A 24,932-nucleotide genomic window follows, 5' to 3' on the forward strand; every position below is an offset into this window, starting at 1 on the left:
CACTTTTGAAAGGAGAGGACAATGAAATCCATTTTTGGTGTCATCCTACTTGGCAACAAAACAAATACAAGTCCTTTCAGCTGACAATGCACTGTGTGCTCTGATGGGGAGTCAGCCTTCCTTCTTGCATGAGCTCTGTTAGGGACTCAGGTCTTCACTCAGAAGGCATGGACTCATCTTTCTTTGACTTACTTTCTCCATTTACAAACTAGAGATAATGGTGTAGTTCCCAACCTCTCTTGTCCTACAAGGGTATTAAAATTCACACTCTTGACCAACCTCACCCACAGGTTTCCCAAGTTCTGATAGACACATGTTTGGACAATGATGTGATGATTCTCCTAGACACTGGCCGGTGCCCATCTGTGACTGTCTGCTGTCTCCTGTCATCCAAGTTGTCGCCTCCAAGCTCTGCCCACCTTGGCTGTACCACCTCCCACCCTTCTCTGCCAGCGCACCAGACACACGCACCCTGGGCCACGGCATCTGCTTCCTAACCAGCCACCTCCTCCTGTGGTTTCTCTTCCAACCACCCTGTGACTACTGCCAGAGTCTTTCGGACATCTTCCTACAATGTCCTTCTTGACAGATTGTCCCCCAGGGGTGATTGTGTCCCCTAGGGGACATTTGGCAGTGCCTAGACACATGGGTGGATATCACAACTGGGGTGGGGGTGTCACAGGCCAGGGATTCTGCTCCACCTCCTACACCTCCTACAACGCCTCCCCTGATGAAGACTTCCCTGGCTCACAACGTCACGAGGGCCAATGTCGAGGAACTCTGCCCTAGACACACACACACATACACACAGATACACACACATTCAGCGGCTTCTTAGAACCTATAAAAAAAGTCCAAACTTAACCTGGATTCCAGGCCCAGCACAATCAGACTTTTACCACCTCTCCAAACTTGTCTTCCTTTAGCTCCCAGCGTCCATCTATTCAGTTTGAGACCTGCCAGTTCTCGAAGTCTTTCCAAGCTCACACAGAGCTTCCCCGCCTCTGAGACCATGTAGCACTATTTGTCTGTTCCTTTCCTCACAGGACATCCTACTTCCTGGGGGCCAGGGACACTAGAGCCACTGTGCTAACACAGGGACACCACAGCGAGCAGCAAGGACGGCCATGGAAGAAATTCCTGAAAAGAGGAATGAGCCCTCTGGACATGCAATTTCATGTCAGTTTGGACAATCCATATTTCAAATGCTTAACAGCCAGCAGCTTCTGTATGGGACAGAAGTTCTGGGCTAGAATCAAATAATATCTTCATACTTCGGTAGGCTGAATTATCAACTTGTCTTTTGAGTACAGTGTGATGGATCCTTAACAGCCAATTGGGCTCCTTGACAAGTTTCAGAGATGGAGTAGCTTAAACAACAAACATGTATTCTGCACAGTCCTGGAGGCTGGGAAGTCCCAGGTCAAGGCGAGGGCAGGGTTGATGTCTTGCGAGAACTCTGCCGAGTTTGCGGACAGCTGCCTTCTTGCAGAATCCTAACATAGTGGGGTGGGGTGTGGGGGAGAGGACAGAGAAAGAGAGGGAGTGGGAGAGAGAGGGAGAGACAGCCCTCTCTAGTCTCTTCTTATAAGGGCATATGCCCATCATGATCACATCAGAATTTAATCACCTCCTAAATGCCTCACGTCCAAATAGCATTACATTGGAGGTTAGGGTTTCAGCATAGGACTTGGGGAGGATACCAGCATTCAGTCCATAGCAAACACCTGCGGAATTGGAAGCATGTGAGTGAGAAGCAAACGTGAAACTTTCTGTGTCTGTAATTGGGATCCAAGGAGAAACACAAAGTTAAATGAGACAATTTCTAAAATGCCCACGGCAACATCATGCGTCACAGTAAAAACTGGGAACAACCCAAAGGCCCGCTGACGGTAGAGTGGACGGGTCAGCCGCGGTCTGTTCAGCAATGACAAACAACAGCGTACGGCGACCAGCAACGACGTGGAGGAATCTCAAGCACAAATTTAGCAAAAGGATTAGACACACAAGAGTCTAGGCAGCATGATTCCTTTTCTAGAAAGGTCGGAACACAGGCAGAACTAACCTACTGTGTGAGAGAAAGGGCTGCCGATTACTTCTGGAGGGAAGGCAGGGGACAGGGAGTGGAAAGGACATGTGAATATCTGGCCTCTAACGTGTATTAACTGTTGAGGGCAGTGGTTCCATGGGAGTGTTCGAATTGTGATCATTTATTGAGCTGGCCACTTATGATGTGCATTTTCAAGGGCATGTTTATTGTGAATAATTCATATTTAGACTTGTCCTCAGAGTATCTCTTGAAAAGCAAGGCCCGATTTGCCTCAAGTCAGGAACCAGCAGTGTGTACCTGTGAGCAGAGGGGTCTCTAACATTTGGAGCTTGTTAAACCAAAGTAATGCCCATTGGTCACTGCGGCAGCTGCTACAGCCTTCCAGTGAGTCGGTCCGTCAACCAATGTTTCTTAAATGCCATCCCTCACGCAGTTCTCACGACCCTTGTGTCCAGTTTTTGGTCAGACAGTGACCTAGCCAAGCAGCCATGTGAACAGTTGCAGGACTAAGACCAGGCATGAAGTTCTAAGCCTCTCTCGATACCCCTTCCAGAATTTTCTCACCCTGGCCCTCTACCTTGGAACGTGCTCCGGGCTAAGGGAGAGAATCAGGGGAAAGGAAGGACCATAGCAAGACATCGGGAGCAGAGGTCGGAGGCTCCAAAGGCAATCTCCTAAGATCCCAGGCAGTAAAGACAAGTTATGTAGAAGACAGCTTGGCAGTGGATTTCTTACTTTGCCTAGAGACGAGAGTACAGTCATTGAACACCTACAGACAGTGAAGACAGAAAACCTGCAACCCAAGAATCCTCTTCTCAGTCAAGAATGCTCTGCTCAACATGCAAGAAATACTCATGGGGATTGGCAAGAATCTGAGTATTGATTGCCCACACCTAGGGCTGTCACATGGGCCAACCCCTGTGAGCTCCATCCTGCAAGAAGCACCTGAGAATTCACTAACCAAGTAAAAACGGAATCAGAACAAACACCTCCATTTTGGAAATAGGAAGGCAAAACGAAACAAGATAGGCCAAGGTGCATCTTTTCTAACTTGGCCACAGTAGAATACTTACATTAAAAAAGACAGAGTAGAATTTTTGCAAGCCATTGTATCTAGTCAAAAGTTAATAAAGCTAGAAGGAAAAAAATAAGAATAAAGAGGGTGCCCCACAAAATCTTAACTAATAAAATTAAGAACACAGCCATGGATCAAAGAGGGAATGAAAAGTGAAATTATAAGTGGTCTCAAAAGCAATGTAAAGGAGTACAGTTTCTTCAAACCTGTGTGCATAGCTAAAGCTAATTAGGACTTTAAAAGCTTTCTTCTTTAAAGAAAGAAATCTAAAAACGGATGCTGTATTTGTCTATAATAAGGAGAAAAAAGTAGAGCAAAATAATCCAAACAGCAAGAAGGAATTAAATCCAGGCATTTTTTAAAAAATAAAGATGAATAATTCCCAAAGCTGGTCTTTGAAAAGACTAACAAATGTCTAATTCTCATGAACCTAATTATGGAAGGATGGACGGGAAAGAGGGAGAAGGGGAAAAAGCAAATACAGAATTATAAGATAATACTTGAGCAGCAAAGGGGAAATGAGTGCTTTTGGATGAAGTATATGTTAACAAGATTAAGTGAGAAGAAATGGGAAAACTGAATAGACCAATTACCATACCACTACAAAAGGTACTGGGAACAGATGGCTTTAGAGTTTGATTCTATCAAAACTTTAAAGAACAGATCATTCCAACAATAGTTACATTATTCCAAGCTATAGGGAAATATTAAAGATTCTCTCATTTAGTTTATATAATTAATACAAAAATCCAATAAAACACAGAAGGAAAAACCATCGCCTACCCTCATTTTGATACAATAGTAGCAAATAAAATACAGCAACGCATCGAAAGAAGACACTATGACTAAGTAAGTTTTATTCAGGGGTGATGCAAATATCAAGAAATCTACACATAAAATTGATTGCAATAACAGATTAGAAGAGAAAATTCATGCGGTCCTATCAATAGATGCTGAAAAGGCACTTAGAGAAGTTCAGCAGCCATTTTTCAAGCAGTATAAGCACAAGTATAAGAATCAACTTAAATATGTTACAGGTTGTTTACAGTTTCATTAGCCAATAACATCCTCAGCAGCAAATCACTAAAACCATCTGAAACCAGACAAGCGCGCCAGCTCTGCCAATAGGTTTTTTTTGACAATGTCTTGGAGGTTTTAGCAAATACAATTAGGCAAGAAAATAAAACAATTGGCATATTTATTAAGAAAAAATAAAATTTTCTCTTGCTAATGACATAACTTTCTATCTACAAAAGGAATATAGCAAAGGAACTAAAGGTAAGGTACATATCTAAAAGTTAATAGCTTTTCCTTATGCTGCCTTAACAGAGAAATGACTTTTAAATGCTCTGTTCGTGAGAGTGATAAAATCTATCAGTACAGAAGTCAAGAAAATAAGTATAATGGTGAAAGCACGGTATCTCTACAAAGAAAACCTTAAAATGTATGGGAGCACTGGCCTGGGTGTCTTGGCTGGGGCATGATCCCATACACCGAAAGTTTGCAGGTTCGATCCCTGGTCAGGGAGCCTAAAAGAGACGACCAATTGATGTTTCTCTCTCATATTGATGTTTTTCTCTTTCTCTCTCTCTCTCTCCGTCTCTCTCTCTGTCTCTCTCCCTCCACCCCTTCCTCTCCAAATCCAATGAAAAAAAATGTCCTCAGGTGAGGGAGGGAGAGAAGGGGGATAAGTAAGGAAAGGGTCTAGTCAAGGAACGTATATGAATGACTCATGGACATGGACAACGGGGAGGGATACAATTGTGGGAGAAGGGACGGGCTGGGAGGGGGGAGCAATGGGGGAAAAATGGGACAAAAAAATTAAAAAAAAACTCTGATAGTTAAATTATTACCAATCTGTGATGATTACGATCCACTTCGTGAACCTCTGAATATTTTTGTTCGCTGCTGCTCAGAAACACTGCCGGCAGGGTAGAACTTTTCCCATCCTCACAGAACACTAAGTTAAGAGCACTTTAGTTTAACGTTTATTAATTGTTCTTTGTCAGAAACATGAAGCCCTTCAGGGCCTAAAGCAGAAACACCTACTAAAAACCTGCATCCGGCAGCCACGCCTTCTGTCTTATGGGCACTTGTCTCCTTGGAATCTGAGAGGCAACTGCTGCTGCTGAAGGACAGACATTCAAGGACTAGAACGTGGCTCACAGCATCTAGCCTGCTACAGTCCAGACGACTACCACTTCTTATATTTGTATATAAATGCATCTGTTTTCCCAAGGCTAACTTTGTAGCATTCCACTGGCACCAAAGAGCCAAATGGTTGCATTTTGGGTAAGCATTCTTGGTCACTGGCTTCCAATGAAGGTGACACTGTCTCCGAAATGCCAGTTTTTTCTTCAGGAATCAAGCATTTTTCAGTTCCAGGTTCATGTGTGTGGCTGCCTTTGGAATACAAAGGGATGCTACTCTCTTCACAGTCTTTAAGGCTCCTACAATGGGCCTCACTCAGCAGCAATACAATGGTTCCACCAACATGAAGCACTCTGTGACAAAAAAGGATAGTTGGTATGAGGGTTTCCTTCTTTTTACATAACAAACAATCCCACTTCATTTAAAATATCTGGTGGTTTTAATCTGAAACTTAATTTTATCTATTTAAATACAAGGATTTTGATAATTAGGCGGTATCTTCCATAATGCATATTCATTATAGTAATTATGGAATTGCTAGTACAAATCTACTTTAATTATCTATTTTTACTCTACTTAAAAGGCAAGGCTCAAAGTAATTTATAATAATATTCTAATAAATTCTTGTACAAAAGAAAAGGCAAATGAAAAATCCTAAAGAATAAGCATATTTTAAAGGCAATTGGCTGGTGGCAGAGGCACCAGGAAAGAACAAGGACATGAACAAAGGGCTGGCAAAAGGGAAGACCTTGAAATATCAGCTTGTGGAGGAGAATTCATTTACTCAGTCACTTCACTAAAGTCTGTATGGTACTTCTGTGGAAGAAGTAATGCGTGACATCCAGTTCTCTGAGTTGCTATCGAGACTGCTGAACAGTGGGGGAGAGGCCGGTAAAGAGTGGGTCCCAAGCCTATACTGCACCTTCAAGGACAAGCAGCAGTGAGCCGGCCAAGTGATAACTAGGGACTGGAGCAGGGGAGGTGATGCAGGCAGAGAAAGTATCAGAGATGGAGAAGGGATGAGGAGGGGGCCCTCGGAGTAGTTTGGTGCAAGGGTGAATCGCAGAGCGGTGGGTGGAGGAGGGAGGAGAATTGTTTGGATGTCACTGTGGATTCCAGCTGACAGCTGTATGTACGGCCTGGAGGTAATGAGAAAGACCATGGTTCGAGGTGGAGATTTCGGAGTTCTCACTAGTAAAAAGTAGATAAAGCCACAATGGTGGATAAGATCATCTGGGGTGGCAGTGCACCGAACCGTGAGAAGAGAAAAGGGGCCAAGGAACAAAGACAAGAGGAGGAAGAGCTTGTGAAACACAACCCTCAGGGAAAATCTGGACAGAAGTGATGTCATGGAAGTCAAAGGAGCACAGTCACAGGAGGGAATGGCCTCAACCGGGTCAAACACTACAGGACTAACAAGTGATCAGGGTTATTAGAAGTCACTAGTGAACCTGGAGCAAACGCTGGTCTTCTGGAGCCAAGAGGGGACCGGAAGGTGAGGAAGCAGATGCGAGGTGTAGACTGCTCTCTAGAAGCTTGGCTGTAGCGGCAAGGACACGGGACTCTCCCCATGCCCAGCAGAGACGCCAGGAGCTTCTGGAGCTTCCCCTCACAGGACGACCAGCAAAGCTGGGTGAGTCTGTCTCCAGACCACAGCACATCTACTTCACTTCCATCCTCAAATCCCGCCTCCTGACAGGTCCTCTCCACCCTCGTTGCTCTCCTCACTCCCCCTTCCCAGTTGCCACGCGGAAAGCAAATGTAAGTCCCGGCTCACCCTCGCTTCCACTACACTCCGATACATTCTGCAGGCCTGTGCCGGCTGACCCGCCCCCACCTTTCCCACGCCACTGCCTGCTTGCTTCCCTTCGCTCACATGGCCTAAGCAGCTGACCTTCCTTCAGTGGCTCAAACTCAACAAGCTGCTTCTTGTCTTAGAACATCTGGCCTTGCTCTTCACTTTGCACTGAACACTCATTGCCTTCTCATCTTTCAGGTCCCAGGGTTCAAATACCACCTCTCGGGAGAGGCCTTTCCTGACTAGCTAAGGTAGCCACTGCTTTTCTCTCAGTCACTCTCCCGCAAAATATTCTGTTTTATTTCTTTCCTATTATCAGTCACGACTGGAAATAACCCTGTTTATTTATGAACAACCTGCCTGCCCACACTGGCACGCAAGCCCCACATGGGCAGGGCCTTGGTCCTACTCACGGCTCTGTCGCTAGGGCCTAGCAGTGTGTGGGCTATGCGAGGCCTCGAGGAGCCTGGGGAAGGGACGACCGAGGCTGCAAAGAATGAGGAGAGGAAGGGTTTGAAGATACGAACGTGACACGGGCGGAGGATGGTCCCTGAGGAGGTAGGAACCGAGAGGAAAAACCCTGGCTGGAGAGAGGAACCTCCTCTGCTGAGAGAGGAGGGGTGGGATGGGGACAGATGTGGCTGTATACCGTGGGACAGAAACAGGAAAACATTCAAATACTTCTATACGCATCAGAGAAAATAGAATTAAAATAATGAACACGACAGAACTTTGGACCTGCCATAGTAACAAAAAGAAAGACACTGTCAGACTCAGGATGGCAAGGGCATGAGAAAAGGCATGCTGCTGAGACAGAAACTGGTACAACTGTTTTGGAACAGCAGTTTAACAATAATGTCTTAAAAATATAAAATGTGCATAACCTTTGGCCTAGCAACTTCACTTACAGGAACCATCCTAAGAGGATGTAACAGAAGTAGCAGTAGAATAATAGTGCCAATAATGGCGATGCCAGGCACTGTTTTAAATACTTTATATGTCATTTAATCCTGAGACTCATCCTTTCAAGTATGTACTGTGACCATGGCCATTTTGCAGACAAAGAAAGCAAGGCACTCTGGTTTTAAGTAACTAGGTCATATATTAAGTTTGAAAACTGTTCAAGGGTGTTCAGAGCATTGTTCTTTATTAAGATAAAAAATTGGGAATAACCTATATGCACTTCTATAGGTATGGGTTATATAATGGTATATACATATAACATGATGCTACCTAAAGCAATCATGGAAAATTATAATATGCACTAAAACAACTTATCAGAAAGGAGATTCATGGCATATTCCTGAGTGGAAAAACAGCAACTTACAGGACAGAAAATTAAGAATGCTCCTAGTTATTTAAAATTAAAAACATGTATCTATTGGAGTTTATGTATATGAGAGATGCCTAGCAGAACATTCATTAAATTACCATTATAACATTTTTTCAAATAGTGGAGACAATAAGAAAGTAAAAATCACCTGAAATGCTGCTACTTAAGAGATTAACATTATTGATAAATAACCTTCAAGGCATCTTTTCACATTCATATACACATAATTTTTTACTAAGAAAACCATTTAGTTTATAAAGCAACATTTCCCAAGTTGTAGTACTCTGAACACTATTAGTAGTATGAGATATTACTTTTTATAACAAAAGAATTCTATGGTCAGTAAGTCGGGGGAACTGTATCAGACAACATAAAAGATATTTCGCTTTTGCATGTGAATGGGCAAGACTAGGGGTAGGGGATACAAAAGACTCCAAATTATTTGACCTTGGAAGGCATTAAGCCTTAACCTTCTACCACCAATCTCCACTGCCAGCAGTCTGATGTCTTTGTTGTTCCTTGCACATGCTTTCTGAAGTGTTTACTCGAGAAATATTTCTTGAACATCTTTATGTATAAAACATTGCATGGTCTCCTTTTTCACTCTTTCCAAATTTCTAAATTTCACCGATATCTTGCTTCTGCAATGAATTCATCTCAAGCTTCTTGGGCACACAGTGGCTTCTTACTTCCAGGCAAGCAAGTTAAATTTCTAATTTTGCTCATATGTTTTCCAAGATTATATTTAAGAGGAAAGTTCCAATATTATATTTCTCTGAATTCCTCACAATGCTCTGTCCTCATGAAATGATTACTGAGGAAATAAATTAAAGCAGGAAATAACTGAGCTGAGAGTGCCAAGCTCACGCCATCAGAGCAATCATTTGTCGGACAGTCATTAATTCTGATTGCACGTTCTTTCTTGAAGAGCCCAGGACCAACTATTTCTTGCCTATTATAAACAGGTTTACTGACCTATTGTATTTTTTCTCATTTTTACTCACACAATTCCCCTTCCCTTCCATTTTCTATCTAGATCCTTAAACTATTCATCAATCATTGGAGACAAGTTATATGCACTTAGGTATTTTTTATATATCTCGACCTACTTCCCAAAAGGATTTGAAGTGGTTTATACTAAAAAAATCAGGTAAGAGCTAACAGTTATTGTTAGCTAACAGCACTCTGTAGGTCCCAGCACTGTTCTAAGAGATTTAAATCCACTGAATCCTCTGAGCAATGCTATAAGGTAGGTGTTATTATTTAAAGATGAGGCACAAAGTGGCTAAACAATGTGCCTGTGACTGAAGAACTACTAGTAACAGAGCCAAGATTGGAACCCAGGTATCTGGCTTCAAAGCCTGTAATCTTCACCACTATCTTATGCTACGAGGCACATAAAACCTCAAACCACAAATAGTCAGATCAAACCATAAAGGCTGTGAGCAGGTGGCAAGGGCACTCGATCACAGAAGTTCCTTATGTCCAAATACATATACTTTAAACTGATCCTACTGAGGCATTTGAGTTATGTGGAAAATCTTGAATATCTTCCTGATTCTTAGATAAATATTTAAATTTACTGCCACAATGTAAGGCATTCATATCTATTACTGTCTCATTTTTAATTACCTAGAAAAACCAAAACCAGCCTACAGAAAGTCGGGCTGATGAGGACTGTACTCAAAACACTGCCCTCCACTGATTTGTGGAGATATCTAAAATATGCAGCATTTGATTGTGAGCCAGGTTAAGCCATTATTTGTGGAAAGTTCCAGGTTAAGCATTAGTCACTACTCACACATTATTAGTATCTCACCATGAGCTGGTCAATTATTAATACCTGGTCAGGTGCGGAGGCTGTGGTTATTAACTCTGGTTGCACAACAGAATCGCCTTGGGAGCAGTTAAGGAATACTGACAATTATATGAGTGCCTCGGTGGGGAGAGGTAGAGAATGGGCATCGATGTTTCTCAAAAGCTCCTGAAACAATTTTACTGTGCAATCAGGGTTGCAATACCTGCTTGAGGGGAATGTGATTATCAGGCAGAAGAGAGTACAGAAGCTCAGAAAGTGTCTAAGTTATAGCCGTTGCCCAGAAAGAAATCTCAGGTAACATATCAAGAGTTAGGTGACTGTGTAACAGCGCATGTTGCTTAGAAATAAGGTAATCCAAGAAGAAGTTAGGAGCACCTAGCTGGTAGAACGAGGTGAGATGACTCTTAGTTGAACTTAGACTTGCCATCAAGTTTTAATTTTCCTTATAGAACGTCAGCCTTGACAGTGAATTTTCTCCATCCAAGCCCACATAATTTTGTGGTAACATTACTTATATCCGGGCTCTTGACCATTTATTTTGTCCTGCTCTATCAAATGCTCAGCTGAAACAATTTAATCAGGATTGACCACTTATTCACATCCTTTCATTCCTTTATGCATTCTAGGTTCTCTCCTTTATCAAATCAAGTGATCATAAAAACACAGACTCAGGACTTACTGTTTGAACCTCTCAAAAAATTTTTCACTGATTTATATTTTCTGAGGTCAACCTTAGAAACCATAACATGAATAACTCTTCTGCATTTTCATTTCACAATCAGCAATAAAGACATTGTCCATCCTGTGTCACTGAATGATCCTTATGTGACTGTTTAGTAGCTGTGTGACTTGAGAAAGTTCACCTTTCTGGGTACCAGTTTCCCATCTGTGCAGTGTGGGGGGTTAACCCACAGGATGCAGGGCTTTTGTGATGATTAGAAGTAAATATGTAAACTACCTAGCTCAGTGACTAACATGAACACTATTTTGGATACTTAAATTTTAGACAATGATAAAAAGTTAGTATTTTTTTCTGAGTGAAACAGTGTAAGATGATATGACATAACTATTTCAATGATAAACTTCTGATTCAAAACCTTAGAAAATTAAGCTACAAAAACTCAAGGAAATTACTAAAATGCAATCAAATCCAAACTGGAGAGCTGTGATACATTTTGGTTAAATGTTCAATAGCTCAAAATTATGAAAATAAATTCAATACCTTACCTTTCCATTTCTCGTAGAATGCTTTTGATGTCTTTTCCTAACTTAAATTTTTTCCCAAATGGAATGTCAGAAATAATAATATCGACACTTTCTGAAGGCAATGGCAATTCTGAAATACAGAAATCTGAAAGTTCTATTCAGTAAATTCAAGTATTTACAACCTAACTATGAGAAAATTAAAGTACACAGGATTATGTTTGCATATTAAATAAAATTTAGGGTGTCTAATATTACTTCTAAGAAATTACAAGTTTCTGAAAAGCTTTTAGAATTACTGAACATAATGGGACAGTAATTATATTCCATTCTTTGAAAATTGGTTTTTCAGGTATGATAAAATAGGACATAAGCAGAATTTTAAGTGAACCAGAAAATTCAATCCTCTAAACATATTACATGACTAGAAATTTGCCAGATCGAAGAAATACATTATGTTGTCTAGAAAAACCTTTACAAAAGTATATTCTGTAACTTTCATTTCCCTTTTCACAGTTATATATAAATTTTTGCATGTGTAGATCTATTTATTTTTAAGGGAGATGTCTATGGCTTTCATTGACTTTTTAAAGGGGACCCAAAATGTTAAGAACATCTATTTCAGTCCTAAGCCTAGAGAAGAGGTTAAACATTCAATAATCAACAAGATGACTATCATCACTAAATAAAATTAAAGTGTTTGACTATGAAATCTAAATTTCTTTCTCATCTTTACATTTTCTTCTCAGAAATTAGATCATCATATGGTAATACACCCAATCTTAACTTTCACATTTTCTGAGCATACTTTTCACTTTCTACTTATTTCACTTCCCACCGATTCTACGAACATAAGAAAACTTGGAATTGAAAATGAGCTGACTTTCCACAGAAGACTGAACACTATGTTTCCCCAGCTGGAGGTCAGAGCAGTGCAGACCAGGGCAGGCTGGGGCAGAGCCGGGCAGAGCCAGACAGAGCAGGGCAGACCATCGTGGAGCGGAGCTGCTTTGCTGAGTGGGACCTGGGACCAGGGCTGCCTGGCACCGAGGCAGCCTCAGGACCAGGCTGACTTCACAGCAGCCATACGGTAGCACTGTCCAGCTGTTCCACAGAGCGGTTTTCACAGACATGCTGTATTATCACAGAGCTGTTGGCACTAAATCAACTTTACTTCTTCACCGCACCCCAAATTAGGGATTCCTGTTGGTGTTTGAATTGGTGCCAATGACCTTTGATTGACATTCCAAGGCACCCAACATAGGACTCTGGAGCGAAGACCAAGTTCCTGACACTGTCCTGAAAACAACTCCTCTGTTGCCTGAACAACCCCTGTGCTCTAGCTGTCTTCCTGGTGGCACCTAAGGATCTCGGGAACTGTGCATTGTGACTAATTGAATTGAACTCAAGACTAATTGAGTCTTTACAACACCTGTTGGTTAGGTATTATTATTATCCCTTAAGTTCAGAGGTAAACATCACTTTGAAGGTCAGACAGCCTTTGAATGGGAAAGCCTGGGGTAAGGGCCAAGTTGCCTAATGCTGGTGCCTATACTCCCTCTGGATCAGCTCCGTTTTTCAGCTTCACACAAGCCCTCACTATTTGAAGATGCAAAGGCAGGAGGAAGCTATTGGAATGACATTGTTTAGAAGCCTTCAGTCTTGGGGACAGGCACAATGAGAGGATAAGAGTCTAAAATGTGAGACTCTCAAGAGCAGAATTAAGTCCTCCCTTATGGGAATATTGAGTGTGTGATTCAGAATTGAGGCAGGTAGGGTATAGTTATGACAGGTAGTGATGGACTGCAATGTTATGTGGCTGGGATGCTTCTGATGGCCTGAACATCTGTGTTAGAGAACAGGCTGGAATGCTGACACACTGCATCCCAGCAAGACCCACCCCACATTGGTGGGTCACATTAGCAGCTAGAAGAACAGGCCAGGATGGAAAATTTTTAGTATGTGGAAGTGGTGATAAGTTCATATTGTCTTTACTTGGCCAGGCTGAGACAAAGGGTCCACCTCCTGAGCCTTCCAAAGCCACTGTAACAGGGCTGCTGGTCACCTCCCCTCCTGCAGGCACTCATGTTGCCCTTGCGTGATACTGCTGCTGCCCCTTAGTCAGGCCCCGCCACTGCCAGGGTTAGGAAAGACAGTGTGTCCCTAAGCACAGAGTATTTGCATGAAGCATGCTGTTGAACTCCTTTTGCACCAGCATAAGCGAGAGGTGGCCCCAGACACCTCAGCGACCATGGGAAGGCTTCTGATGCTGACCCCTGGTCTTGGTCACCTTCTCTGTGGAGCTCCATAGCATGTGCCAAGAGGAGCAACCGGGGTGTAGAGAAGAAAATAAGTGAGACCAGAAAGGGCTGTCACCTGCCTTTAAGAAATTACCAACAGACCTTTGAAGTCACCAAGTCCAGTCTCCTAGTGGATGCAGGGATCCCCATACAGCACCTCCAAAAGGGTCACTGCAGCTTTGCTTGGACAGTTCCAGTGCCAGGGACAGCGCTAGTGCGACTCACCAGTGAGCATCCCACACTTTCATTTTATACATGCCTTAGCATTTCTACAAAACAGATTCCTAAAGGGAGACTGCTGGGCAAAGCTATGTCCATTTTGCCCTGGCTGGGTGGCCCAGTTGGTTGGAGCATCATCCCATATACCAAAGGCTGTGGTTTCATTTCCTGGTCAGGGCACATACCCAGGTTGTGGGTTCGATCCCCGGTTGGGGCATGTATGGGAGGCAATTGATTGATGTTTCTCACATGGATGATTCTCTCTCTCCTCCCTTCCTCTCTCTAAAAGCAATAAACATATCCTCGAGTGAGGATTAAAAAAAAAGCTATGTCCATTTTACAACCCGATAGCTACTAACAAACTGTGCACCTGTGTGCAAAGCATGTTGAAGTGCCAGATTTAAACAAAAATCAGTTCATGGCTCACCTAAAGAAAGTGCTTTCTCAGTTAAAAATGTCCTGCAACAGATCAGACTGCCTGAGTCTACAGAAGCATGGAAGTGTTCCAGAACACACTGGCCAGTGAGGATGCTGTTGGCAGCATTACAACATCAGGTGTGGGGTTAGAGGAGCTGACATCTAAGGGACCTCAGATATAAAGAAGGACCCGGTACACCAAGGTCAAGGCCTCCACATAGTATCTCATCTGGCTTAGCCCTTCCGCATGCAGTGTTTCCCAAGTCAGCCTAGGGAAGCAGCCTGAGCCTCTGGCTGCTGTCCGGAAGCACTTGGGACCCTCTCGGAGGCTCTGCAAAGACTTACTGCTGGGGTCTTCCTGTCTTCTGCCTCCAACAGTATGACCATCCTGTCTCAAGCTGGTACCACATGGGCACTGCCCTAAGACTCCACTGGCAGTGTCAGGGATAACACCAGGTCTTCCCCATGTGCAAACAGATCTCTTTTTGCATCTGAAAGGGGGCATCACTGTAGGTAAAAAGAGCAGCCAGTGGCAAGCTTTAGGTGGAGCCATTTTTTCTCACGACTGTAGATGGACAACTTTGCGAACTTCAAAGGAAGCGGCCTGGCCAGCTCCCAGCTCTGGGCTGACTGGAGTCCCTGTGCCTGGGTGTGTCAATCATGTCTGGCACAGACTGCACAGCTGACAGCTGGTTGTGCCGGCAGCATGACATCAGGGATTATGAGGTCAGGGCTGGTGCATGTGAAGCCCACAGACTACCTGCACACTGCTGTGCACACTGACCTCTCTTCTTTTGCTGATCTGGATGAAGCTGCCCTCAAACATGGGAATGTGCTTGAACATGGCGAACCTGTCCTTGCACAGCTGCCGCTGCAGCTTCCCTGCAGATCCGCGGAATGTGTGCAGCACGGGGCTGCTCTGGGCGCTGCCTTGCCATAGCGACCTGTTGCTCCCCATGTCTCCCAACAAGACCGCTGCAGACCCTCTGCTTGGTCTGAACTGCAGCCCCCCGTGGGCCGCCTTTAAGCTTTTGCTGTCATTTGTGACCTGCATCAGCTGACACACACAGCACTATGTCCTCATCCCCACAGCTGCCTCCACAGAAAGGGACAGCATCTTTTCTTGCAAACAGCCATACCCCAAGGGCACCAGGAGTAAGTACCAAGTTCTTAGGTGTTTCGCCATGTGAAACACAAGTATGCTCCTTCAAGGCCCCTTGATTTCATGCAGTTATCACAGGCAATGGTATGTAAATGATCAGCAGTCACAGGAAAACTATCTTTTACTAATCTATAAAGGTGATACTAACAGGTGACAAATGCTTAAGGCTTTATGAGATTTGAATGTATTTTTCACCTAATGTTTTCTTTTATAGTTATCATTGAATTTCTGTGAGACATGAACTTCAGAACTTAAGAATGTACATAAAGGTTGAACAGGGAAAGCTTTCCTAAGAATCTCCTTCTCCCTCTCAAGCCTGTATTTAGCTGTAGATGTTTATAAACTGATTTCTCAAAAATTTAAAACAAAAGAAAAAGGAAAAATGAGCAAAATTCATTTAGAAGAGTAGTCATTTGATTTAAATAAAAAGTCATGCTCCACAGAGTGCCATTTAAATGCATTTTCTTCAGATGCATGTGAGAAATAACTGGCTTTGGGCTCAGCATCCTTAAAATAACTACTGAGTTTTGAAGTAAATGCTAGTCCTTCTATAAGAGATGTCTTGTTTGGTCAGTGATATCATCACGGCCCTCATAGTGGACAGTAAATGTCAACAAGCATTTTGTTAAAGATGTGCTCATCATCAGCTTTCTTGAGAAATGAAAATGCAGTACTGCAGATCCTCAAATGAGGTTCTTTTGTTCAGTATCTTTTTTTTTTCTCTGTGGGGAAGGTTACTGGAACTTCCTTTGCCTGTGAGAAACCTAAAGAGCAACTGTGCTGTGGTAGGGAAACTGAGGCTCACAGGGGTGGAGCCTCTTGCCCAGCAGGGTCAGAGTGGAGCAGGATGAGAGCACAGGTCAGGAGTCAGGTCCTCTGTTGGCATTTTTCTCACCTCCTCTGCTCACCTGGGGCCTCAGGAAGGGCTTGAGGGAGCAGGGACCCTGGCCTGCAGCTGTGGGGCTCACACCCTTCCTGTGGCATGGCCGCTGGCCCTGGCCAGTAAGCTGGGTGGGCAGAGAGCTCAGCCCTGGGGCGTGCCCTCTCTTTCCCCAGAGGACGTGGTTGTGAAGGGGAGGCTGGTCGAGTGTCTGGAGACCCTGGACACTGCTCAACAAGGTGCAGGAGCCGCCCAAGTCCAAGAAGGTCCAGCACTCCAATGCCAAGAACGCCATCCTCTTCAAGACCATCAGCCTCATCATCCACTGACAGGTGTCCATCTAGGGTCTGGAGGGCTAGGGCCAGGGAAGGGGGGCCAGGGGCCTGGACTCCTGAGTCTCAGGGAAGTGGGTCCGGGGGTAGTGACTTCCAGGTAGAAGGAGGAGAAGTTGGGAAGTGTTGACCCACTAGGCTGGTGCTGGGTCCCTTTTGGGCTCAGTGACCCAGAAGTTGGGGTCACCAGGAGAAGTGGTCATGCCTGGGCTAGAGGGCAGGACTTAAGACCTGGGTTCCAAGGGTGATGTGGGATGTCCCAGCCTTCCAGTATCGCTTTGTTGTGACGTCGATGAAATGCTGTAGAAACCTGACTCTTGTTTCTATCAATTAGTTTGTGGTAAAATTGGTTTTATTATATATCATTTTGCTATAGTTCCAAGAATCTATCAACGACATTCAGTGAGGACTTACTGCATTTACTTTTTCATTAAATATACACTTTAAAAAATATTGCTGCTGAATTTGTTACAGAATAGAAGTGTTACCATACAATAAACCACATTTATGCTACATAATAAATGATAAAGCCATTGTAGCAGAAATACTCAACTCTCTATGGTAAGGTTCTTATCCACTACTTCCTACACATATTTCACATAAACCTAACTCGTTGTGCCCCACATTTCCTTCTGACTCCCCAAATGGGCAGCCTGGCAGCTTTCTGAATCTTGCAGAATACAGCATGGGTCACAGGACACCTGGCTGGAACACCAGAGGCCAGGCCAGCAGCGAGAGGAAGGGTATTAGAGGAAAACTCATACTAATACAAAAGAAAATGTAACCAGTGCAGCATGTGTGTCCTGAAACAAAGCGAGCCTTACTCTCTCAAGGGTAGAAAGGAATGACAACTGAGAACAAAGCATAATTGTCACCAATAATCTTATGTGAACTCCTTCACCAAAGAAACATATGATAGGCTATAGAATGTCTAAGTGGAAGGAATGATAACATCTTTCCCTTTTAACCTGTGTATAATTTTGTCATTTTAATTATCGATACCTTTGTTTCTTTTGCTCAAATCTGTAAATATGACAGCTCTCCAACTTATACTAAAAATATATATCTGTAGATTAAAAAAAAAAAAAAAAAAGCCTAACCAATGACTAATCATTTCCTAAGATAGGCTGTAACATAATACCATTTGGTTCCAAATTTTTATGATGCTTAAAATTTGGGAATAAACACATGCAATTTCTTTAGATTTTATATTTAAAATTTTTAATTTTAGACAAAATTCAAACATATGCAAAAGTAAAGGGAATAGTACCATGAACCTCCACTATCAAAATTATTTTGTGCTGGTTTAAGGTGTACAGCATAGTGGTTAGACAATTATATACTTTACAAAAACATGCAATTTCTGTATGTTAATAACCATCTCTTTTTATATGAGTGAAGGATTATAAAATAAAGTGAACATCACTAAAATTGGAAAAAAATAGTCATTAAAGCACACAAAGAGAATGAAAGTGGCAATTCTGCAGAGACTTAAGTCATGATGGCAGTTTTACTAACTTCCTAAACATCTCCATGCCTACAGGTCTTTAATTCATGCTGTGTGCTTGATACCATACAGTATATACTTATACGATGAATCCTCACTGCGGCTCTAGTAAGCAGGTGTTATCTTCGTATTATAGATGAAGAAGTACAGAGAGGCCCAGTATTTTGCTGATGGACATACAGTTTAAAAATGATGCTGAAGTCAGAATTTATACTCAGTCTGTTTGACTCTGAAGTCCATGCCTGCTCTTACTGTAGTAAAAAGGTGTGACATCTCACACCTGTCAATGTTGACCAAGGGACTCATGCGTCCCAACAAAGGTAAAACCAAATTAGTGAAGAAAGTAAACACCATGTGAAGTGATCCTTGATTATGACATGAGAAATGGTTCAGATGCAACAAACATATCTTAAGAAGGCATGGTTTTACTTAAATGCTTAGGAAAACTATATAAATATTGTGCTCAATCATGATTATTGAAAAATAAAAAAGTTACAATTATAATATTGGAAGTAAACTAAGTATTAGCCTCACCAATAGACTATAGGGGATAAACAATTTGGACTTTAAATATGGAAAGTAAGTCTTATAATTCTAAAGGTATTTACATATGTTCATTTTTCCAAATGTTTGCATTTTTAACGTCTTACCTATAACAGAGACTTTAAGTAACTCAATTTTATCCGTGAGGCCTGCAGCTTTCAGATTGTCACATGCACCTAGTAACTGTGAGTCGCTGACATCAGCACCCACATAGTAAACATCCTATGAGGAGAGAAATTCATATTTCAAGTATAAATAAAACTATCAGATATTTTCTGTAGTTAAGAAAACCGACTCCCACTTTCTCAAATGATGAAAGTGCAATCAATAATTTGTTAATCCAATCTAGGTTGAAACAAATTCATAGTATTTCTTTAAAATGATATTCAATAGCAAAATTTTTGTTAAAAATTTAAGATCTACTAATATTTTACAGGTACAAATTCCTAAAGAACTTGGGGATTAGCATAATCTGTCATGACTAATTATTGGAATTACTCATATTGTGCAAAATTTATTATACTAATGAAAACAATAACATAGCAGGTGGGCTGGGTGTGGGGGGAGTAATGGGGGGAAAGTAGGACAACTGTAATAGAAAAACAATAAAAAAGTAAATTAAAAAAAAGAAAAAACCCTCAAAACATAGCAATTTAATTAATCTTTCATAAGCCATTTCACAATAGTAAATAGTGACTCATATAATTAAAATAATAATCCCCAAAAGACAATCTACATGTAAATAACTGGTAAGTAAATATACAGAAACCAATGAAAAGTAAATATATTTCTTAGTTTACCAAAGTTTAGAACTTACTGGCCATTCTTTAGCAGCTTCCAAAAGTATTGTTCCAAGTCCACACATCGGATCTAAAACAAATGCACCAGCCTGTGGACAGAAATATTGATCTGGTACTATTAAGTCTATTATAATAAGGTATTATAAAAGAAACCTAAACCTTGAGGAATCAGTATTTTAAGAGTAAAGATTCTTTTTTACACTTGAGGAATTTCAGGTAGTTAACGCCTCAAGGCAAGTATATGGGTGGCATGTTTAAAGACTGGGAAGGACGCCAGTGTGGCCAAAGCACAGTGAGCGAGAGGGCACACATGGTGATGATGTCAGAGAGGCAGGCAGGTGATTCCATCAAGGTGGCTGGTTTTTGCTGCATGCAGTAACAATCTCCAAATCTTAGAGGTTTAAACACCATGTAACCTCATGTAACATGCCCATGGGCACCTGGGGCTTTTGCTTCTGACTCTGGAAGCCAAACTGACAAAGTGGTCACCATTTGGAGCACAGCCATCACTGTGGCAGAGGGAAAAAGAGCATGACAGTTTATGCATTAGGTCTTAAAGGTGCCATCTGCATGTGACACACATTGTGTCCACCAACATTTAACTGGCTGAAGCATGTCACTCACATGACACACCCAATTACAAGGGGCTAGGAAAGTGTAATCCTGTCTGGACTTGGGAAGGGAACAGGAAATCTGGGGAAAATAAACTAATCATTCCCATTCTGGGGGTCACATGTCAGATCTGGCAGGTGCTGTAAGGATTCTAGTTCTATTCCAAAAGATGGGAAACTAATGGAAGGTTCTGAAATTCTATTTCTAAGGGATCATTCTAGATGATCTGTGAGAACAGAACAGAACAGAAAGGCAAGATGTTAATAGGGAAGATAGTTAGGGGATCCAGGAGATGACAGTAGTTTAAATTAAAAAGTGGTATTGATGGAAGTGGTGAGATTCTGGATATATTTTAAAGGTGGAGCCAATACGATAGATTGGATGTGGAATGCTAAAGAATGACAACAGTCTGAAATGCAGTAAGTTTTTGACCTGAGCAACTAGAAGAGCAGAGGTGCCTGTTACTGAGATGGGAAGACTTCGGGAGGAGAAGCTTCATAGGAGACAAGAGTACAGTTCTGGATGTGGTAATTTTGAGATACCTCCTAGGTCACTTATGGAGACTAAGTGAGTCATTGAACACAAGTCTGGAGTTCAGAGGAGAGGGTCAGGCTACAGGTATAAATGTGGGAGCAGTCAGTGTTAGTTTACAAATGATATTTAAAGCACCAGAACTGGATGAGTCACATAGGAAGTGAGAGAAGTTAAGAAAGAAGAAAGTCTATGGGTTGGACTCTGATGATCTTATAGGTACAGACATTTGGTAGATGACCACTCAGCACTGCATGCTGAGAGTCGCACATGCTCAAGCAGGTGGAGAGCCTAGTGTAATGTTCCCAAAGCGAAGTGGACAAAATCATTTCAAGAAGGAGGGTGCTGATGGTGTCCAAGTGTGAGGTGAGCAGTTTTGGTGGAGCGTTGGTGATGAAAGCCTGTGGGAGGGGCCCAAGTGAGGATGGGAAGAAAGAGGTAGAGACAGCAAGTATGGACAACTAGTTTCGAGAGTACTCCTGTAAAAGAAAACAGAGAATGGGGGTAGTAGCTGAAGGAGCATGCGGTTCAGGAGAAGGTTTTTTTTTTTTTTTCTTTTCTTCTTTTTAAATTGCAAGATATTATGGCAAGTGTACCTGCTGATGAGAATGGCCCGATAGCAAGAAAAGTCCTTAATAGGGAAGAGAGACTGGAATGCAGTCCACAAGTAATGGATGAAACAAGGGCAATGTGCTTATTGGAACGGCAATAAGGCAATGTGTGTTGGCGCAGATTCTGGTACTTCGGCAGATTTGGTGAGGAGAACATGTTGAAATTCTCTTCTGATTCCAATATTTCAGTCAAATAAGAATCAAGAGAGTTAAAAGTGTGGGCAAGGAAATGACTGTAATGGTAGAACACAACATCCAAGCTGTGAGGGAGGGATGAGGACCAGTGATAAGTAATGGCAGTGGTAGGGTCAAAGGCTGGAGGTCCCAAGGGGTTACAGAACTGTGTCAGGGTGCTGGAGGATGTGAACAGGAAAGAGAAGGTAGGTAAGAGCAGGCTTTGTGAAACTGAGATTTTTGGGAAGCATCCCTTTCTGAGTATGATAAGGTCCAGATGTGCCTAAGGCAGATAATTAGAGGTAAGGAAGTCAAAACTTTGAGGGGTCAGGTTATAGAGTGGGTAATGAGATCATAAGGAATTATAACAAGAATAATGGCCTATATTCTTATAGGAATGATAGGAAGAGATCTGTATATGACTGTGACAACCTGATGGCATGTGCTTCAAAGGCAAGGACAGGTTTTGGGCAAAACGAACAATGAAGAGCAAGCAGGACACCTCCTTCACCTCCAAGCCCAGTGGTCCCTTGATATGTACACAGAAGAAGCAGAGTGCTCACTGCCCAGTAAGGTTTCACTCAGAGCCAGAGGGTACCTATTGGAAAGAATGAAAATGTGCTAAGAGAGTGTGTGTGTGGGTATTTCAGAAGCAGAAAAAAAGAGTAGTTTTAGGTTAAAGTCTCTAATGCAAAGCAGTTGAGTTAAAAATAATTAAATAATGAGTAAAGGTGCCTGAGATAGAGAAATGATAATAAAAATTTTATAATTATTAGAGATTCCAAAAAAGTATTATAACTGTAATTATTACTATAGCAGCTGCTAATATTTATATACTTTCTAATGTCAGGCACTGTTCTAATCACTTGATAAATGATAATTCATTTGATTCTGACATGACCTTATAAGATTATTCTTTTCAGCTTGCAAGTGAGAAACTGAGGCACAAAGATGTTAAGTAACAAAGTTTCTCAGCCAGTAAGTGGTGAAGCCAGAATTAGAACTCAGGCAGTCAGAATAGAAAAGACACACAAGTATATCCTGGTAATAACCCTAACTTTATAGCACTAAAGACAAAAGTCTTACAAGCACCTGAGCAGAAAGAACAAGGTAGCTGTAAAGGAAAGGAAAATCATACTGGCCCAGACAACTCAGCTATAACACCAGAAGTTGAAAGCCAATGGGACGGCACCTTCCGACAGCTGAGAGAAAGGAACTGCGACTCAAGCCAAGATGGGCCTACCCAGGATGAAAGGAAGAGATTTGAGGCTATATAGAAATTCAGAGAATATATTATTAAAATACCACATGTGAGGAAAATACTGAAGAGAAGACATTAACCAAGCAATCAATAAGCCAGAGAAGACCTTAACTGGGGAAAGACAACGTGAAGGCCTATGGTGCGGAGTGATACCTTTGCAATATGTCTTTGTGGGTTTGCACAGAAATGTGTCTGTTGTATACAGTTCTACCATAACAATTAAGGACAGGCTCATAATGTAAGTGCTAAATAAGAGCTTTTGAAACAAATGAGACATACTTTAAGGGAAATCTGATACGTGGTCAATAATTTAGTTCAATCCAGTAATTGGGGGTTGGGAGTGGAAGAAGATGAAATGTTTGAAAGGTCTCACTGAAGGAGGAGTAGAGGTGGGTCAGGAGGAGAGAAAACAGTACCTTAGAGGTCTCATCTTATGACAGGGAAGAAGGGGGAGATGACAATGTCTTGGTAGTAAAAATTGTCTAGTCAGAGGAAGAACTACATCTCTTATTTTAAAGTAACAGTAGAGTCCTGTGTGTTTTATTGAGAGAGCTGGGAAAGGGAACCATTCATAGACTAGAACAATGAAGTAAAATCTCCAATTTCAGGGAGAAAAATGAAATGATTATGAAGTAACTTGATCAAACTAGCAAAAATAAAGAGTAGACTGGAAGCAGTTATAAACAGTAAAACAGATGAGTGTCAGTCACAGTACTGAATTCTTTTAGTGAAAGCCAAAGACCATCTGAGTGGGGTACAAACAGAACTATATGTTTGTAAAAAACACACTGAAAACAAAGTTGGAAACAAGGGAGTGCCCAAGGAATATATGGAATATGCAAAGAAAAAGACATGAGTGAAAATATTAATAACACATGGTGAAATTTAGGTTTTAACTCACTCTTCTAGATAAAGAGAACTTACATAATAATAAAAAGGCACAACTCAGGATGAACCAATAGCAGACATGTGTATCTAGCAACCTACAGAGCAGCTGAATAAGGCAACTAATAGAAATGCAAAAGCTTAAAAAATATCAATGATATTTCAAATGCCTTCCAAAATTAAGCAGAGAGTAAAATAGGAAGCAAAGATACAGAGGACAGTGACTACAAAATAAAATTTTTTCCTTATGTCTATGGAACATTTATAAAAAATGATCAAGATCTTGGTCACAGGAAAAAACTTAAATTTTAAGAAGTAGAGGATTTACAGGCCACGTGATTGTGACACAAAAAATTAGAAAAAATATAATGTGGTTATCTTTTTACCTATCTTTTTCATAGGCAAAATACTCTCAGAAGTTCAACAATATATAAAAACATATATGACCGCAGAACTTCCTAAGTGTAACGGCCACAACAAAACCAACAACAACAACAACAACCAAACAGCAGAAGAAAATGATAAAAGAAAAAAGGGGGGGGGGGAGGCAAGCAAGCAACTGAGATGTCCGTAAGTAAAGAGACTGTGTAAGTTAATTACAGAAAGGACCCCGCTGTCATGATGACAAAAACATTTTCCTTACCTTAATTTCAGCAACAGAGGCCATTGCCCATGCTATGGTAGATCTCAGTCCTGCAGTCTTGATATAAGTTCTGCTGGCTAAAGGAACCCTACAAAGAAAGAAGAAGCGGATGATACATTCAATATTACTGTATGTTAAAGAAGAACCTGCTGTAAGTAACAATGAGTGACCTGTTCATATCTGAGTCATATTGCCATGTTCATACAACACACAGTAAAGTATTCCCCAAGTTGGGAGTATTTAACCTTATTACAAAAATACTTTCTGGCCTTGGCACCTTGTTTATCAGCTAGTATGGTACTTTCGAAAGGTACAAATTTTTAAATAACAGAAATTTGAACCCTTCTGTGTTTAACTTATGAAGTTTAATCACACAAGAGGGAAATTTTAAAAAAGTGTTTAAATACTTCCCTGTTTTCCCTCATGGAAGAGAACTTTTGTTATGCTGATCTGGAGTCATCAAGAAGAATATGCTGTTTTGTGAGAGATGTAGTGTGGGAGGACTGGATGGATGCTAACCCGTGAAATTTGTTTTCTATAAAAAGTCCCTTGTGTAAACGTGCTGTTTGCTCATTTGCATCTTTCTCCGAAGATGAAATGAAGCATGGCATTGCATTGTTTGCATT

The 24,932-nt window shown here is 41.6% G+C and overlaps 1 protein-coding gene across 3 annotated transcripts in view; it reads right to left on the reverse strand.

Annotated features, from left to right (window-relative positions):
* Positions 1–4,960: 4,960 nt before the first annotated feature.
* Positions 4,961–24,932, reverse strand: part of THUMPD2 (THUMP domain 2 tRNA and snRNA guanosine methyltransferase) — a 36,683-nt gene continuing 16,711 nt past the window's right edge. Inside the window, exons 6-10 of one of the 3 annotated variants that reach the window (XM_090281188.1) lie at positions 24,307–24,394; positions 19,607–19,678; positions 18,897–19,011; positions 11,454–11,562; positions 4,961–5,629 (exon numbers count right to left, since the gene is read on the reverse strand). In XM_090281188.1, coding sequence (XP_090137314.1) covers positions 5,320–5,629; positions 11,454–11,562; positions 18,897–19,011; positions 19,607–19,678; positions 24,307–24,394 — 694 coding nt within the window. In that variant the 3' untranslated portion in view covers positions 4,961–5,319. Of the gene's footprint in view, positions 5,630–11,453; positions 11,563–17,816; positions 18,414–18,896; positions 19,012–19,606; positions 19,679–24,306; positions 24,395–24,932 lie in introns of those variants that run through there. The other 2 variants (XM_090281191.1, XM_090281189.1) reach the window with 2 other exon arrangements.

The sequence above is a fragment of the Furipterus horrens genome, unplaced genomic scaffold, assembly GCF_987537825.1.
Source record: "Furipterus horrens unplaced genomic scaffold, mFurHor1.1.pri manual_scaffold_6, whole genome shotgun sequence".
In the NCBI taxonomy this organism is placed as follows: Eukaryota; Metazoa; Chordata; class Mammalia; order Chiroptera; family Furipteridae; genus Furipterus; species Furipterus horrens.